The 18,274-nt window shown below is 43.4% G+C and overlaps 1 protein-coding gene across 1 annotated transcript in view; it reads left to right on the top strand.

Annotated features, from left to right (window-relative positions):
* Nucleotides 1-17,961, top strand: part of WDR55 (WD repeat domain 55) — a 50,657-nt gene extending 32,696 nt beyond the window's left edge. Inside the window, exons 4-8 of the mRNA XM_081950906.1 lie at nt 13,302-13,389; nt 14,587-14,766; nt 15,381-15,480; nt 15,989-16,158; nt 17,100-17,961. Of these exons, the coding sequence (XP_081807032.1) occupies nt 13,302-13,389; nt 14,587-14,766; nt 15,381-15,480; nt 15,989-16,158; nt 17,100-17,400 (839 nt within the window). The 3' untranslated portion in view covers nt 17,401-17,961. The remainder of the gene's footprint in view (nt 1-13,301; nt 13,390-14,586; nt 14,767-15,380; nt 15,481-15,988; nt 16,159-17,099) is intronic.
* The last annotated feature ends 313 nt before the right edge of the window (nt 17,962-18,274 follow it).

The raw sequence follows: 18,274 nt of genomic DNA, 5'->3' as shown, positions 1-18,274 counted from the left end.
TACGTGAATTTACCCTGTAAATTTTGTCCATCTTACCTGAAATCTCACTGGGGTCCTCCATTTTTAAAAACGTGGCCAAAGCATCTGCACAAACTTTTCTTAAGTCCTCTCTAGGGTTCTCTCTTATGCCCCTAAGCCTGATAGCAAACTCCATGGATCTAAATTGTATCATAATAATCTCATTATCCATCCTTTGCATATTCCCTTCCATTTCCACAAATTTCAAATCTGTTGTTCCAGTCTTGTCATCTTAACTTATACCAGTCATAAAATCTATTCCATACCTCAAAATATTCTGATTCCCCTTTATTTTTAAGTTCCAAAGTCTGCTTCTGCACAGGCCAACACTTTTCTGATTATATCTAGCTCTGATGGTGTATTTTCTTTTTTCCAATGCTGTGCATAGGTTATGCGCGCTGCAGTCAGTATATGTATAATTACATATATGTATAATTAGATAGAGTGTATCTTTCTTAAAGCCCTCCGGTATTATGCCTAGGAGAAAAGTTTCTGGTTTAAACATAATTTGTTCTCCCACCATTTGTTCTAACCATGATTGGATCATTTTCCAATTTTTTTTGCCTCATTGCACGTCCACCACATATGGTAGAAAGTGCCTGGTGTTTTTTTACACTTCCAACAATTTGGGGCCAGATTTTTGAACATTTTGGAAAGCCGTGCTGGCGGGAGATGCCATCTGTAGAACATCTTGTAAAGGTTTTCTTTATACGCCGTAGCCAATGTTAATTTCTGATTAAGTATCCAAAGTTTTTCCCACTTAGCCAATTCCACATTGTAACCGAAATTTTTCGCCCAGGCGACCATGGTTTCTTTGACATGTTCTTCCTCTAGTTTATATTCCAACAAAAATCTATACAGCACTTTGATCAGTCTGTTTTCTGTCTGTATCAACAGTTTATCTAATATTGTGTAGTCTTTGGCAATACCTTCGTTCTTCCTATCCTGTGCATACCTTGATTGTATCTGTAAATAAGACCACCATTCTACTTGTATTCCTTGTGATGTCAATTCTGATCTAGTTTTGATCTCCCCCTGCCTGTTCAATAGCTCTTTATATGTGACTATATTTTCCACGTTAATTAAATTTGGGTGTATGTATGCTTCAATCGTAGATAGCCAAATAGGTATTTTGGTATAGTGGTCATGTTTAATTTTATTCCATATTATTAACAGAGATTGTCTAATGTAATGTCTACTAAAATATTTGTGTGCATATCCTTTTTCATACCAGAGGAAGGCATGCCAGCCTGCTTGGAGATCAAGACCTTCCAATTTGAGTAACCTTTTATTTCTCAGCATTATCCATTCCCTTAGCCATGTTAATATGGCCGCAGTATAATAGAGTTCCCAATCTGGTACGCCAAATCCTCCCTTTTCCTTAGTGTCTTGCATAGCCTTAAGTTTTATTCTTGGTTTTCTTCCCTGCCAGATAAATTTCGAAACCAATTGATTCAAATCTTTGAAGAAACCTTTTTCTAATTTAATGGGTATGTTCTGAAATAGGAAAAGAAATTTTGGTAATATATTCATTTTTATAATTGCGATCCTGCCCATCAGGGAGAGTTGTAGGTTTTTCCATCTTTCTAGATCCTTCTTAGTTTTATTAATCAGATTGGTATAATTGTCTTCTTTGATGGTCACACACCTCGCAGATAAATGAATACCAAGATATTTAACTTTTTTGACAATTTGGATACCCAATTTCTTCGTTAGCTCCTCTTTTGCTTTTGATTTCATATTTTTAGTCAGCATTTTGGTCTTTGTCATATTTATCTTTAGACCGGCTATTTTCCCATACTCTGTCAGTTCCTCAATGAGTTTCGTACCAGACTTCATAGGATCTTCTAGCACAAACACTAGATCGTCCGCAAAGGCCTGTAACTTAAATTGCTCCTTTTTAATTTCTAGTCCCTTTATCTGTACCTCTTTACATATATTCCTGCCTAGTACTTCTAGGGTTAGTATAAACAGCAGGGGGGATAGGGGGCAACCTTGTCTTGTACCCTTCTGGATTAGAATACTTTGTGTTAGTTCACCATTGATTATTACTTTGGCTTTTTGGTTTGTATAAATTGCTCTGATCGTGTTTATAAATTTATCCCCACAATCCATATATTCTAATTGTTGGTGCAAAAATTCCCAGTTGGCATTATCAAATGCCTTTTGGGCATCGAGAAAGATTAGTGCAACCTGTTTTTCATTGTGCACTTCATAATATTCAAGAATGTCCAACATAATTCTCATATTGTTTTTAATTTGTCTTCTGGGGAGGAATCCGTTTTGGTCTGTATGGATGAACAATGTAAGAAATTTTTTCAGCCTTTCTGCTATTATTGAGGCAAAGATTTTGTAATCTGCATTTAGCAGTGATATTGGTCTGTAGTTTTGTATAAGCACCTGGTCTGTATCCGCCTTAGGTAATAGTACAATGTTAGCCTCCGTCCATGATAACGGTGTCTTCGCCTCTTTCAACACAGCGTTGTAGACTTCCAACAACATTGGGACAAGTATATCCTGGAATTCTTTATAAATTTCTGCTGGCAACCCATCCAGCCCTGCAGCTTTATTATTCTTTTGTCTTTGTATGGCCTCGGTTATTTCTGATGTTTTAATGTCTTCATTGAACATGTCCTTCATCTCCTCTGGTACCTTTGGCAGATCTGACTTTTCCAAATACTGTAATATTCCTTCCTTTGTATAGTCTCGGTTTTCTTTATATAATTGATCATAAAACTCTTGGATAATCTTTTTCTTTTCCTCTAGTTGGTAGCAGATCTCGCCTTTTTCATCTTGTAGTTTATTAATCCAGTTCTCTTGTTTTTGCTTCCTCAACCTATAGGATAGCCATCGCCCCGGTTTATTTGCATTCTCAAAGAAGTTTTGTTTTGCTTTTTTTATAGATTGTGCCAATTTTGCTTTTTCAAAAATAGCCAATTCATGTTTAATCAGTTCCATATTTCCTTTTATACTTCTGTTCTGCGGATTCTTTTGTAGTTCACTCTCTAAATTTCTATACCTTTCTTTCAGCTCTCTTATTTTTAGATTCTCGGTTTTTTTCTTCCTGGCTGTAGCTGATATTGTGACCCCTCTTATAAATGCCTTAGTCGTATCCCATAGGTTTTGTATGGATGTGTCTCCTGGTCCGTTTTCTTTGAAGAAGAATCTTAATTCTTGGTTGACTGTATTAATATATTCCTGGTCTTTTAGAATTGACCTATTGAGCGACCAACGGTAACTGCCCTTTTGTTTTTTTCAAATAATCCTCATGCAATTGTGGTCAGCCCATAGGTTGGGTTCTATATCTATCTCCTTCATTTCCGAGATTAGCTCCATCGGCAGCCAGACCATATCTATCCTTGACCAGGATTCGTGTCGATTCGAGTAGAAGGTATATTGCTTACCCTCTGGACATCTTTCTCGCCATACATCAAACAAATTAAGTTCTTCAGCCATTTGGAAGAATGACCTTGGCAAAGTTCTCCTAGCTCCTTTTCTCTTCTTTCCACTTTTATAGTCCCTTTTCGGGTCAACTACAGCATTGAAATTGCCCAGTAAACAGACATTTTCGCTTCCCATCTCTCAAATAATGCTATGGAGTTTATGATAGAAATTTTCCTGGCCTTCATTAGGTGCATATATTACAACCAGTGACACCTTTTTTTGATTTAACATTATTTCCACGATTAGTATTCTCCCTTCCTCATCATGGTAAATTAGTTTAGTCTGAATTGTGTCTTTGACATATAGTGCTATTCCTCTTTTCTTTTGGTCAGCCAGTGCCGTGTAGAGTTTACCCAATCTAGGACATTCTAAAATCTGGATCTGTCTTTTAATCATATGGACCTCTTGCATTGCAATTATATCGTAGTTCAAATGTTTTAATTTATTAAATATTGTTTCCTCTTCTGGGGTGAGTTTAGACCATTCATATTCAATGATAGGATCTTGATTTCTCCCGACATACTTCTATGTGTATTTGGGTCGTGTGCTTCTTGTTGCCCTTATTTCTCTCACTTCCTTTGGTTCTTCCCCTTTTTCGTCTAGAACGACTTCTTTCTCCTTTCGTATCTCCACTGGTTCCTTCTCTCTTTTTATCTGTACCCTGGATCCTTTCCTCCTTGCTCCTGACTGTTTTCCAGGGCGCTGCTCTGGAGAGTCCAAAGAAGGGTTAAACACAGCCAATCTGCCCAGAACTGAATTGAAACTTTAAGCCACGCCTCTGGTGCTGACTCTCCCCAGATTTTTTCAATTCAGCTAGCCCAGTAGACGCGCTTTAAGATTTTCTCCAATTCTAAGATTGATTCCTTGGACTCTCCAGAGGAAGAATAATTTTTTAAAACAGTATATTTAAGGATTTTTAGAGCAGGCTGGTGAGTTTAAATTTAAGTTTGTTTTTTTCCCCTTTTAATTGGGTTTTTCTCACCCTTTCAGCTCTCCTGGAGTCCGGGGCTTTGCTCTGGCTCCTAGAAGCTGCAGGCAGCTGTTGGGGGAAGCGTGTGGGTTGGAGTGCCGACGCCAGCGCTGTTGGGGCACCCCTACTGGGGGCCGATTTCCACTGGAAGCCCTCCGTTGCAATTTGTGCTTCTAGCAAGTCAAATTGCTGCGTGGGCTTCCAGGGCAGCCATTTTGGCTTCTTCCCTCTTTAAAATTGGCGCGCAAAGCTCCGGTGAGTTCCGGCTGCCATTTTGGATTGCGCAATCTTCCGGCTTTACTTTTAAAAGTTTTTTGCCGCAGCTGCCTGGTGCCTGGCTCTTTGCAGGAGCCGCGTGGAGTCAGACTTGCCCGGTGTGACCGGCGACCTGGGCCCCAATCCAAGCAAGTGATAGCGGTGTGGGATCGTGGCCTGCTGGGTCGCCTCCTTTACTCTCCTGCAGGCGCTGGGAGCGAATTCTGCTCGCGCCTAAGAAATTCCAAGCTACTTCAGGCCTTGCAGTTTCTCTGTCTCCTCAGGAGCATCATGCTGCGGTGGGCTTTCTGGAGGTGGTGAGTGGTGGTTTCCCATCCTCCTACTGTCCCATCCAGTGATTGTTACCATGGCAGATCAGGCCCCTGAGACTTCTGAGGGTGTCTCTTCCAGAGCCCCTGTAAGACAGGCCGGGAAAGCAGCCAGGGAGGCCATTAGAGGGAGTAAGCCTTACTCCAGGCATGGCCCCAAGCAGGGCTCAGGCCTAGACAAAGATGCATTAAGGCGACAGAAGGCCTTAGAAAAACAGTTTTCCAAAGCCCAACAGCAGGCCCAATCTTCCCTTTCGGTGTCTCCTGGGGAGCCCTCCAGGGAAATTCCTCCAGCCCAGGGAGGCCCCATTTCTGATAGTGAAGAAGAAGGGGATTCCTTGGCCATGGCAACTTCTCCAGGCCATTCCATGGCTGATCAGGCTGATCTCTTTGCCTGTCCCTCTGATATGGAGGAGGGACCAGCTCCAATGGGGCCCTTAGCCCCTCAACAGCCGATCCCCGGGCCCACTCAAAGGGTTCGCCCCATTGAGGCCCAAGGGCCTAACCTATCCACTGAAATGCAGGAAATAATTAACAGGGCCATTTCCCAGGGCATTGAGGCAGGCATGCGGAAAGGTGGCAAGCGCACTCGCAAGACCCACCATTTGCAACCTCAGGAGGATTCCAGAGAGATGACTCCTAGCCTTCCACCTCCGTCCCTGCATTCTTCAGTGGCCTCTGATGAGTCAGACTGGGAGGAAGAAGAGGAATTTCTTCCTAGGCAGGAAGCTGAATTCTCTGGGGATGAGGCAAGCCCCGCCAAAAAGCCGGCCTTTTCAGGCTTATTTAATTTGGATAATTTCAAAACCATTTTAGATAAGGCTAAGATCTCAACTCACATGGGGTCCACCCCCCCCAGCTCAGGTGGTTGTAGACCCTGATGATCTATCTGGGGATCTCTTTGAGGAACCCATTTCGGTCCAGGAAATAGTTCCTGTACCCTAGATGTTCCTCAATTTAGTTCAAAGACAGTGGGCGCAGCCAGTTACCATGGCTACCCCCAGCAGCCATGACAAGAAGCTATATACGGTGGATGCCAGCCTGGAGGAGCTGCTCAAGCTCCCTCCTATCGACTCCCCTGTAGCGGCTCTTACCTCCTCTTCTGTGCTCCCTCCTGACCTGTTGGAGGGGCTCAAGGCTGAGGACAAGAGAACCGAAACTGCTTGTCACAAGACCCATCAGGCAGCTGCATGGGCCATTAAGTCCTCCGCTTCAGCCTCCTTTTTCTCCAGGGCGGCTCTCCTGTGGCTGAGGCAGTTGTTGAGGAAGATACCTGCCAAGGACGTTAAAGTCAGGCAGGATATCAATAAAATCATGGCAGCCACAGAGTACACTGCTGATGCCACTCTGAATGCTGCTAAGTTTGCCTCGCGTGCCCTAGCGTCTAATGTTACTTCCAGACGCCTCCTGTGGCTTAGGCACTGGAATGTGGATATGCGCTCCAAATGGAAGCTTGTTACTGCCCCCTTAAAGGGGACAAGCTGTTTGGTGAGGTCCTTGATCCAGTCCTTGTGGAAAACAAGGACAAAAAGAAAGTGATGCCATCAGTCACCAAAAAGCCTGATCGTAAAGGTCCTGGCTCTTACAGGAGGGAGGCCTTTCGGAACAATGAGCCCTCCACCAGCTCCGCCCCCTATCATCGGGCGTATCCCCAGCAGGGTGAGCGGTCTCGGGACCGTCAGTCCTTTCGAGACAGAGGTCGCCAGCAGCCCTTCTCCAAGCGGCCATTTCGGGCGGGCTCCGGCTCCCGACCCTTTAGGAGGTATAAATGACCATCACAGGTCAGCTCCCATAGGAGGGCGGTTGCAGTTGTTCCACGCCAAATGGGAGCAGACCACGTCGGACCAGTGGGTTCTTCAAACGGTCCGCATGGGTCTCACTTTAGAATTCTGGTCCCCCCCCCTCCCCGCCACTTCATCCGGTGTCCAGTTCCCTCAGGGTTAGTCAAAAGATCCCTCATGGAACAGGAGATAAGGCACCTCAAGGAGATCAGGGCCATAGAACCTGTCCCAGCAGGCCAGGAAGGAAGAGGGTTTTACTCCATCCTGTTTCTGGTCCCCAAAAACTCAGGAGGGTGGAGGGGGATATTAGATCTAAAGAGGTTCAATCACCACGTGACATATCGCAGGTTCAAGATGCAGTCCCTCCAGTCCATCTTGGGGGCATCAGGCCAGGCGATATACTAACGTCCATAGACCTCAAAGAGGCCTACCTCCACATCCCTATCCGCAAAGCCCACCGCAAGTTCCTGAGGTTCTCTTACGTGGGCCTCCATTACCTCCGGGACCACGGGTTCACCATCAACCTGGAAAAAAGTCATCTCATTCCCACGACCAGACTGAAGCATCTAGGGGCCGTCATCGACACCACCTCGGGCACGGTATCCCTGTCCCCGGAAAGGGTGGCCAGCCTTCGGGAGATGGTCGTTCAGGTGCAGCAGTCATGTCTAGTCAAGGTGGTTCAGCTCTCACAGCTCCTCGGCAAGATGATCTCGTGCCTGTCAATCGTGCCTTGGGCGAGACTTCACTCCCGTCCCCTTCAGTGGCTCCTGCTTCCATATCAAAGAACAAACGAAAGCAGCTCAACAAGACTGATTCCAGTTCCAGCAGAGGTACGTCGCTCTCTAAGTGGTGGTTGTCTCCGGCCCTGTTAAAGGGGTCGCCATTCAAGGAGCCAGTCAGGCTCACCATCACAACGGATGCCAGCCTGTTCGGTTGGGGGGCCCACTGCCACAACCAGCTCGCACAGGGCAGGTGGTCCCCTTCCGAAGCCGCTCACAGCATCAACTGGCTGGAGCTGAGGGCAGTCAGGCTTGCGCTGAAGCGCTTCCAGAGCACCGTTCAGGGCCACCACGTGCGCATCATGACAGACAATGTCGCCACCAAGGCGCACATCAATCGACAGGGGGGAACGCGCTCCAGATCCCTGATGAAGGAGGCGGAGCTCTTGGGTCGATGGGCGGAGAGGTATCTCCTTTCTCTTCAGGCGGAGCACATCTCGGGCACAAGCAACACCCAGGCGGACTGGCTGAGCAGATCCACAGTCGACCACTCGGAGTGGCGTCTACATCCGCTGCTGTTCCAGCAACTGTCCCAGAGGTTCGGCCTCCCGCTGGTGGACCTGTTCGCCACCGCGGCCAACGCGCATCTTCCGCGGTTCTTCACAAGGTTCTACGACCCGAGGGCAGAAGGAGTCAACGCGCTGCACGGCCCGTGGCTGAAAGGTCTGCTTTACGCTTTTCCCCCGCTACCTCTTCTTCCCAGAGTCATCAGGAAGATCCTAGCAGAGGAGGCGGAGGTGCTGCGGGTAGCACCGTACTGGCCCAGGAGAACCTGGTTTGCAGACTTGGTGAGTCTTTCGATCACACCACCGTGGCGGATTCCTCCACAGGACATCTCTCTCAGCCAGGGGGCCCTTCAACATCCAGAACCCCAGTGGCTGCAGCTGGCCGTCTGGCACTTGAGAGGGATCTCCTAAGCAGAGGCAAGTTGTCAGACAAGGTGATTGGCACCATCCAAGCGTCACGACGGCAGTCCACGACGCGCATCTACGACGCCACTTGGAAATCCTTCGCCAGCTGGTGCACGGCTCATGGTACGTCTGCGCCCCTTGCTTCGGTTCCTGTCATCCTGGACTTCCTGCAGGAAGGTTTGGACAGGGGCCTGGCTCCTAACACCCTGAGGCGCCAGGCGGCAGCCCTGTCAACCATCCTCTCAGTTGAGGGCTACGCATCTCTTGGCCGGAATCCGACCATCCGCAGTTTCATCAGGGGAGCGACCAACCTGAGACCCCCAGTGGTCCACAGATACCCATCTTGGGATCTCAATGTAGTGTGCGGTCCCTCATCGAGCCCCCGTTTGAGCCCATTAAGACGGCCAGTCTCAGACACCTCACATTCAAGACGGTTTTTCTGGTCGCTATCACGTCTGCTCGTCGCATATCGGAACTGGCTGCCTGTCAGTCAGAGAGGACTTGTGTCTCATTCGTAACGACAGAGTAATCCTGAGGCTGGACCCTTCCTTCAGTCCGAAGGTCAATTCCGGGTTTCATCGGGCGCAGGAGGTGGTCCTTCCGGATTTTTGTCCGCATCCTCGGCACCTGAGGGAAAAGCGCTGGCACATGCTGGATGTGCGCAGGACTATTCGCAGATACATCAAGCGCACGGCCAGTTTTTGGAAATCCGAATCTCTATTCGTCTCCTTTCAACCAGCTTCTCAAGGCAAGAAGGTCTCTTCATCTACCATCGGCGGATGGCTGCGAGCCTGCATTGCGCTTGCCCACGTTTTACAGTCCGTTCCTGTGCCTCGCAATATCACAGCACATTCGACTAGAAGCGCCGCCACCACAGCTGCCTGGTCTACACAGGCACCGATTGAAGAGATCTGCAAGGCGGCCACCTGGACTTCTCTGTCTCCATTTGTCCGAAATTACAAACTGGACAGTTTTGCATCGGCGGAAGGGGCCTTTGGGAGGCGTGTTCTTCAGGGCATCCATACCAGCGGAGCGACCCTGATGGCTGAGCCTTCCCGCCCTAGTGACAGTTAGCTTGGGCATGTCCCTTCTTTGGACTCTCCAGAGCAGCGTCCTGGAAAATGACCATTGTCTTACCTGAAGGGTCCTTTTCAGGGCGCTGCAACGGAGAGTCCACCCCGCCCTGAGGTCTATTCTCCGCTGGTGTTTGTGAAGTCACAGTGTTGTTTGTTGTTTCTGTTATTGTTGTTGGACTATTTTTGACTTGTTCCATATTAGACTTCCAGTTGAAGTTTCAGCGCGCAACTGTTCCACGTCTTCATTGAATAAATCTGAGGAGAGTCGGCACCAGAGGCGTGGCTTAAAGTTTCAATTCAGTTCTGGGCAGATTGGCTGTGTTTAACCCTTCTTTGGACTCTCCGTTGCAGCGCCCTGAAAAGGACCCTTCAGGTAAGACAATGGTCATTCTCCTTCGTCTTTCTCCTCCTCCTGCCCAACTAGGGTATTGTAAAAGTCTTCCGCTTGTTCTATTGTGTCTATTCTAAATCTTCTATCTCTCCAGGTTACCAGTACGCCCTCCGGCATCAGCCATCTAAAGTTAATTTCATATTTGTTCAGGACAGATGTTAAAAATTGGTAGGGCCTTCTTAATTCTCTGATTCTCCTCGGTACCTGTTTTAGAACTGTTAATTGTCGTTGGTTGTAAATTATCGGGTCGTTTCTAGTTCTATTCAGCACCTCGTCACGTATTGATTTTTTAACAAACTTTACATGGACTTCTCTTGGAAGATTATTCTTTTTTGCGTAATTTGTCTGTATTCTATACGTCTCGTCGATCTCACTTGCCATCTCATCCTTTTCTATTTCCAAGGCCTTTGCCCTTAGGTCTGCCATCGTGTCTGGTAAATCCTCGCCTTTTTCTTCTTTTACGTTCTGGAACCATAGGAATTGGGCTGCTTTCTCCGATTCTAACGTGAGGACCATTAACTCAAGTTCCTTGTTTGCCTGGATCAGCCTAGCACTCAGCTGCTCCATTTTTTCATCCTCCTTTTCCAACCTTCCTTCTATTACATTTATTTTTTGTTCGTGTTTATCGATCTGTTCCTGGAACTTCTCAAATTTATCGTCCATCTTCTGCATTCTTTCCTTTAATTCTACCGTATCACTCCTTATTTCTTTAATATCCTTTTTAAGTTCTTCATGATTTTTAGCCATTGCCTCTTGCATGGACTGTAGCATCATCTGCAATTCCTTAGTTGAGTTGGATCTTTCTCTTTGAGGCATATCCTCCGAAGATCTTTGGTTCGAGGGACTGGCAGCCGCTAGGGATGGCTGGGATGCTGGCTTCCTCCCCATGCCAATTTTCGTAAAATTTGTACTACTTGTCATTTTTTTGGAGGAGTTGGATCCCTACTTTAATTTTTCCCCAGAGCTCCCACTTACTTCTCTCCCTCGTAACTTTCTCCAGTCCCCCTTCTTTCTTTCTTTCTTTCTTTCTTTCTTTCTTTCTTTCTTTCTTTCTTTCTTTCTTTCTTTCTTTCTTTCTTCCTTCCTTTCTTCCTCCCTCCCTCTCTCCTTCCTACCTCCCTCCCTTCTTTCTTTCTTCCTTCCTTCCTTCCTGCCTACCTACCTTCCTTCCTTCCTTCTTCTCCCTCTCCTCTTCCCTCTACCTCTACTCAAATATCAATTTTAAATAGTGATAGGGGGTAGTAAACTCTATATATCAATTAGTTCGTGTGTTATATAGGAACAGCTGTCATAGGATAGTGGGATAATGTAAGAGACTTATTGGTTTATCACTGTATATATATGTGTGTGTATGTCACATTTATAATACTCCTAACTTTCTATTAATCTAATAATCTATTTTGATAACTTAATAAAATCTCAGAATAGAATGTTTATAGTTATTGCTTATATTATCCTAGATTAATCAGTACTAGTGCCAATAATATCGAAAGAAGTTAGGGTTAGTAATCTTCCAACAATAACAATAGCAAAAACAATATATTCCTTTGATGGTAGTATTATCATATTAATTCCTAGGTTTTAAGTTCAACCTTAGGTGCATCCCTCTTGTGTTGGATAATTGTATGAAAATGTTCTGAGTTCCCCTGCTCCAATAGATCTTCTTTCTCTCTCTCGAGATAGTAGTATCCAAAGGCTGTCCAGAGAATATAGTCAGCAAAAAAATAATAATCCTGTTTTCTCTTAGGGTATTAAGAGTGTGGGGGGGGGAATTCCAGGTTTCGCCAGTAGATGTCTCTCTTCCACTTGTCCAGACGCTGACCAACTACAATCACTCCACCTATATATATTGCTAAAATAAATTTTTCCCTTTGAGCCTTCCAGACTTGTATAATTAGCTCAAAACCCCCTGAAGGTATCTGTATAGTCAAAGTTATTTACAGCCGGCTTTGTTATGTTAACAGATTAGGTTTAGGTTCAGCTTATCAGACAGTTCAGAGAGTAAAAAGATAAAGCCGCCATTTTTCACTCAGCATATTACTTTTCGCTGCTGTAATAAAAGAGGGAAAACAACCCTCCCACATCTTCTTGGAGCCCTTGATCTCTTGAGCTGTTTTGGGATAGAATTACCTTCTCCAAGATCCAGAAGCTGTTAGATCACTCGCAACTCCGACAGCTCTCTGTAATAAATCCTCGCTTGCTTTGAACTCTTGTCAGCATTTTGGGACGGCCATTACTGTCGCCCTCTTCCATGTCCGGGGATATGAAGGAGATTTCAAGCACATACCATGGATTGCTGTCCTATGGTCGTGCCAAACCAACCTTCTCTCTTCAGTCTTCCCTCCAGAAAGGCTTGGCTTATCAAAATCTTTTCAGCAAACCCCCTCCGGATGTTAGATCTGGCTGCTGCTAACAGAGCTCTCTGTCCAGGCAGCCATTCATGCTGGCAGCAAGCTCCGCCCTCTCCAGAAGTCGTGTCTCTTACTCTTCTAGGAACTTGTTCAGTACTATTATTTCTCTTCCTTTATTTTTATTTTATTTGGGTTATCTTTGGCTCTTTGAAGTATCTCTGTTCTTAGTGCCTTCTTGGTAAACCTCACATGTACCTCTCTAGGTAATTTATTTTTTGACACATATCTTGTGTATATTCTCAATATTTTGTCCATACCAGTGAACACCTCTTGCTTGTCCCATTCCAGATTATTCTAAGTATTTAAAACAATTTACTTTCTCTAAACAGTGCCCATTTAGTTCTGTCTTTGGTCTTTCTATAAACATCAATATTTTGGTTTTATCATATTCATAAAGATATGATATAAAATATATGTTATAAATATAAAATGAATTTTATTTATAAAATAAATATAAAATTGTCACAGTCGCCTATTGGGGCGATAGTAATGGGCGCTCTTTTTCAGAAATAGTTTACACTTTAAATTGCTTTGAGGATCCAAGATCCACTACACTTGCAGTGGAAAGCTGATAGTTACATTCTATTTGGATATCTTGCATAGTCATGAAAAATCCAATTAGGAGAAATGTAGGAAGTATAGTTTATCATCTACTTTGCAGTAGTTATAACAGTATATGCCAGGTGTTTTTTGATTATGTAGCTGATAATATGGGAATCTTTTTGAATCAAGATTATATATTAGTATCTGGATTATAGATTAGTAAAGGCTAATGCCTTCAGAATAGCTAAAAAAAAGATTAATTTTTTGTAAAGAATGTTGCATATGTGAAAGCCCCATTACCCTCATTCAGGGTGAAGCATTGAAGTAGAAAAAGCCCTTCCCCTTTGGAATTTGGTCATGTCATGGTATGGACTTCCCCCATCTATATTCCAGGACTTTTCACAGTATCCAAGGATAAATCTATTCATATCCTGAATGTGGAGGAAGGCCGTCTAGTGACACGATTCTCCAAGGCTCACAAGTAGGTATCTGAATTATTTATTAGCCATTCTGTAGCCTTGGTAATGAAGCATTTACTGTGGTGCTATATTTTCTACTTACGGTTCTTTATTTCCCTCGTGTGAAGTTTCTTGAGCATGAGTTATTTGTTTATATCATGCTTTAATTATTTTTGCAAATAATTAAAGGTAGTGAACACATCCAACACAGCTTTGTCGTCCTATTTTCCTCACAACAACTCTGAGGTAAGTTCGGTTTGAGAGAAAGTGACTGGCACAAGGTCTTTCACTGCTAATGGCTAATGTGGGACTAGAACTCATGGTCTCCTCCTATCCAGCCTGGTACCTTAACTACTAGACCAGTGGTTCTCAACCTTCCTAATGCCCGGACCCTTTAATGCAGTTCCTCATGTTGTGGTGACCCCCAACCATAAAATTATTTTATGTTTTCTGTATTTTTTTTTAAATATGTGTTTTCCAATGGTCGTAGGCGACTTCTGTGAAAGGGTCGTTTGACCCTCAAAGGGGTCCTGACCCACAGGTTGAGAACCACTGCACTAGACCAAACTGGCTTTAATTTGTAGGATGGGTATCTATATTTAAGACTTTGAGGTCTGCAATCGAACTAGATTATTATTAATCCATCAGTCTTCAGTTAGAACTCTTAGGCTCAAAGAAGTCCATTATTATTTCTTACAGTAAGAAACATCAGCTTTCAAAATTTTCTGAATTATGGGAAAGTGAGGAAAGGAAAGATTCAGCCTTATCCCATGTGAATGTATTTTTCCTGGGTAAGAATTCAACTTCTAGTAATTCAGGCTAGCAGTTTGCAGCATGAACATTCATATTTGTCTAAACTTATTGAGAGTGATGAATTACACTCACTCCAACAGATACCTCATGTTCTTTCAATTTTAATTTGGGATTCTTGTTAGCAATTATAGTGGCTGTAGGTTTTGACATCTTTAGAAAAGAAAGGGTTATTTCCTTTTTTTAAATTGTTCTCTTGACATAGACCTTTCATTGTATAGAGAAAAAATAATGGAGTCAGATTTTCTTATTGCCCATTTAAGCCCCCCCTCCCCCATTTTACTCTTTAGAATTAGTTAATGGTACCTATGCCCTTTGAGTAGAATAGTTATATGAATAAGGGTTCAAAAATGGGAACAACTGTACAAATAAGTAATAATGTTGGCTCTTCTACTCTGAAATTTCCACAGCTCAGCTTTGAACAGCCTATTGGTGATAGATGAGCATTTGTTTGCCACAGGAGATGAAAATGGAATGTTGAAAATATGGGACCTGCGCAAGGGCACATCCATCATGGAAATGAAGCAGCATGAAGACTACATCAGTGATATGATCCTAGATAGAAACAAGAAGCTGCTTCTCACAACCAGGTACTACGTTCTGTTAATTCAGTAGATCAGTAGATTACATTTGTATGTTTAGAGTGCAGGTGTTTTACAACAGTTGTTGCTACAGGAAAGATTGAACGATTTTAGATAAAAACTATCACCATATCTTTTGGTGTTATTCTTTTCACTGTTGTAATGGCATTTCACATAAATGCAGTGTAATCTATAGCCAGCTCTGAACTGCTAGTGATTATAAATAAATTTTTTATTAGAATTTCCCAGAAGGCAAATAGGTATGTATAAGATTTAGTGATTTAGGAATGGAATGTTCTGGAGAGGTCCAAAACATTTCATTCCCCTTCTGGAACATGCCATTCTGGAGCAGACCAGTAATTTCCAGAAGTAAATTCCTGAAACAGTTCAAAGTATCTCAAAAATTGGAAGTCACTCAGGACATCATACTCAAGGCATCTAACTACTACTAGATCACAGAATTTACTTTCGAAAACTGCTGAATTCATAAGAGGAGATTTTACATGAGAAGAAGAAAGCAGAACATTTTTAGATTTCTCCAGAAAGCTCCATTCCTGAACTGTCATATTCCAAATAAAGTTCACTTTGTAAATAAATATTATGTACCATCCTATTTCTCGCAGTGGAGATGGAACAATGGGAGTCTTCAACGTTAGGAGAAGGTGCTTTGAGCTTCTCTCAGAACCTCAGAATGGAGACTTAATGGCTATATCTCTGATGAAAGTAAGTTTGATTATCTAGTTGCACCTTGGAAAAAAGGTTGTTTGTAGCTATGAACCAGTGAGTTCCCCTTTTCCGAAATGGATGATAGCAAGGTCTTTATGAGAGCCAATTTGGCATAGTGGTTAAGGTATCAGGCTAGAAGCCAGAAGGCCATGAGTTCAAAGTCTACCTTGGATTCAAAGCCAGCTGGGTGACCTTGGGCCAGTCAATTTCTCTCAGCCTTATGAAGCAGGCAATGGCAAACCACTTCTGAAAACTTTTAAAGAAAAATGCAGAGATTAGTGCAGGCAAGCACCAGGAGACAACAGGACTTAAAAGGGCTAAAAAAAGAATTTAAAATATGTTCCTGCATTAGTATAATATGTGATGTCTCTATTCAAGATATAGTATGTTTTAAGCTTTTGATAAATAGGATTTTTCTATTTTAAATAGCTCTCAACACCTAGTTCTTAATAACAAAAGATACATTCTTTTTTCTGGCTGAACTATGTATTATTTCTCTCCTCAGAGGGGCAGGAAAGTAGCCTGTGGCTCCAGTGAGGGAACGATTTACCTCTTCAACTGGGATGGTTTTGGTGCCACCAGTGACCGTTTTGCACTGAAAGCAGAATCCATAGACTGCATGGTTCCCATAACTGACAGCATTGTATGCACAGGTTCCACCGATGGAATCATTAGGTGAGACTGTCATGAGACAAGAAGTTCTCATGAGAGATGCTAATACTGGAAAGGTAAACGAAAATACTTACAGACTGGCTGCAAATGAAACTAGGTAAAATCTAGGTAAGCTCTTCTTAGCAGATGGCCAAAAGCAAACTATAATTTCAAATTAGGTATGACAACATTCAATATTAAGAGATTGAGAAGATGATCCTTGAAAAATTCTGCCTAGTTTCCTGGGCCAATATTATGACTATATATTTTCTGGCATGAATGACCAAAGCACAGGTGTGCGTGTACGAATGCACATGTGCATTTGAACCCCCAAAACTCAATGCGTGCATGCCCCTGCGCATTCCTGCCCCCCCCCCGTGCATGGGCTCCCTCGCACATACCCTGCCCCCCTGCACATGTGCAGCAGAGACCCAAAGATCAGCTGGCTGGCGAGAGGCATGTGCGCAGCAGAGCTGAGCTGGGGCGATGGCTCACATGCCATCAGAGAAGCATAGGTTCGTCATCACGGTTATATAGAAACTAGCTACATAAGAGAGGTGTGATGGCTCAATGGTTAAAAATGCTGAGCTTGTTGGCTGGAAAGTTAATGACTTGGGTTCAAGACCCGAGCACCACACAACAGGGTCAGCTTCCATTCCTGCCCCAGCTACTGCTACCTAGCAGTTTGAAAGCATGCAAATGCAAGTAGATAAGTAAGTACCACTTTGGTGGTAAGGTAACAGTGTTGCATGCACCTCGGCATATAATCATGCCAGCCACATGACCATGGGAGCATTTTTGGACAATGCTCGGCTAAACAGATGAGCACTGAGTTGAAACTGGTAGGGAAACCTTTACCTTTATATAAGGGATTAATTTTTTCTAAAAAAGAACTTGAGATATGACTGGATACCTCTCTCAACAACTGGTATTCTGTTTGGTAATTAAGTTTTTCTTTATTTCAGGGCAGTAAATATCTTGCCCAATCGAGTGATAGGAAGTGTCGGGCAGCATATGGGTGAGCCTATTGAACAGCTGGCTAAGTGTCATATGGGCCAATACCTGGCCAGCTGTGGCCATGACCAAAAAGTGAAATTCTGGGACATCTCTTCACTTAGTTCAATTATTGTGGATGATTATAGAAAAAAGAAGAAAAATAAGCAACTGAAGCCTTTAAGTCGCAAAGCATTTGGCAATGGGGAAGATTTCTTTGCAGACTTGAAAGAGGTGGCAGCAGACTTGGAGAAAGAGGAGAATGACCTCTGAGACTGACAGCAACTGAAAGACTCACACCGATCCAATTAGAGCTCATTCCCTTGAAAGGACATTTTGGAAAAGCACAGCTATGCTGAAGAATAAGCTTCAGGATAGTTAAACTTGTAATCTGTGGGCAAAACCTTGGTAGCCTAATAGAACTAATAGTACAAAAGAGAGCTAAGATTGCAAGAATTTTCCTAGCTCTGAGAGAAATAGGAGAACATGGTTGCTACTGAAAGGGGAAATGAAATGGCATCATATGTGGAGAGTTAGAATATTAAGAAAGTTTTTTTTCATGTATCAGAAGAGTTCCTTGTAAAGGCCAAATGTCTGTTTCCTTCATGGAGTGGTGCTTTTATTTTGCCACCTGAAATATTTGGGAATCAGGCTATTGTTCCACCTAACTAGTGGATTCCATTTCATTGCTATGGTAGTGAAACAGGGATACCTCTTAAACTCAGAAGAAAAGAGATTTAAATAATGGATTAATGTTCATAATGGAACTTGGGGAGTTTATAAATTATTGTTTTTCTGGGGTTTTATTTAAAGAATAAAAATAGGATAATTCCATATATGAAGATGCATCAATTTAATATATTTGTTTGTGAACTACCTCAACTACCTTGACTATAAGTGGATTATAGTCAACAGCCTGTTTCGTCTAGTGGTTAAGGCACCGGGCTAGAAAGCAGGAGACTCTGAGTTCTAGTCTCATTTTAGGCATGAAAGTCAAAGACTTTGGGCTGGTCGCTCACTTACAGTTCAACACACATCACAGAGTTATTGGGAAAATACAAGGGAGCATTGTATGTGTTCTTTGCCTTACGTTATGTATTATAAAAATAATATAGGTGAGATATAAATTTAAAAACCCAGTTAAATA

This window comes from Natrix helvetica (assembly GCF_964273705.1).
Source record: "Natrix helvetica genome assembly, chromosome: 4".
Lineage (NCBI taxonomy): Eukaryota > Metazoa > Chordata > Lepidosauria > Squamata > Natricidae > Natrix > Natrix helvetica.
Note: the sequence above shows the minus strand (reverse complement) of the source record. Positions and strands in the feature narration are given on the sequence as shown.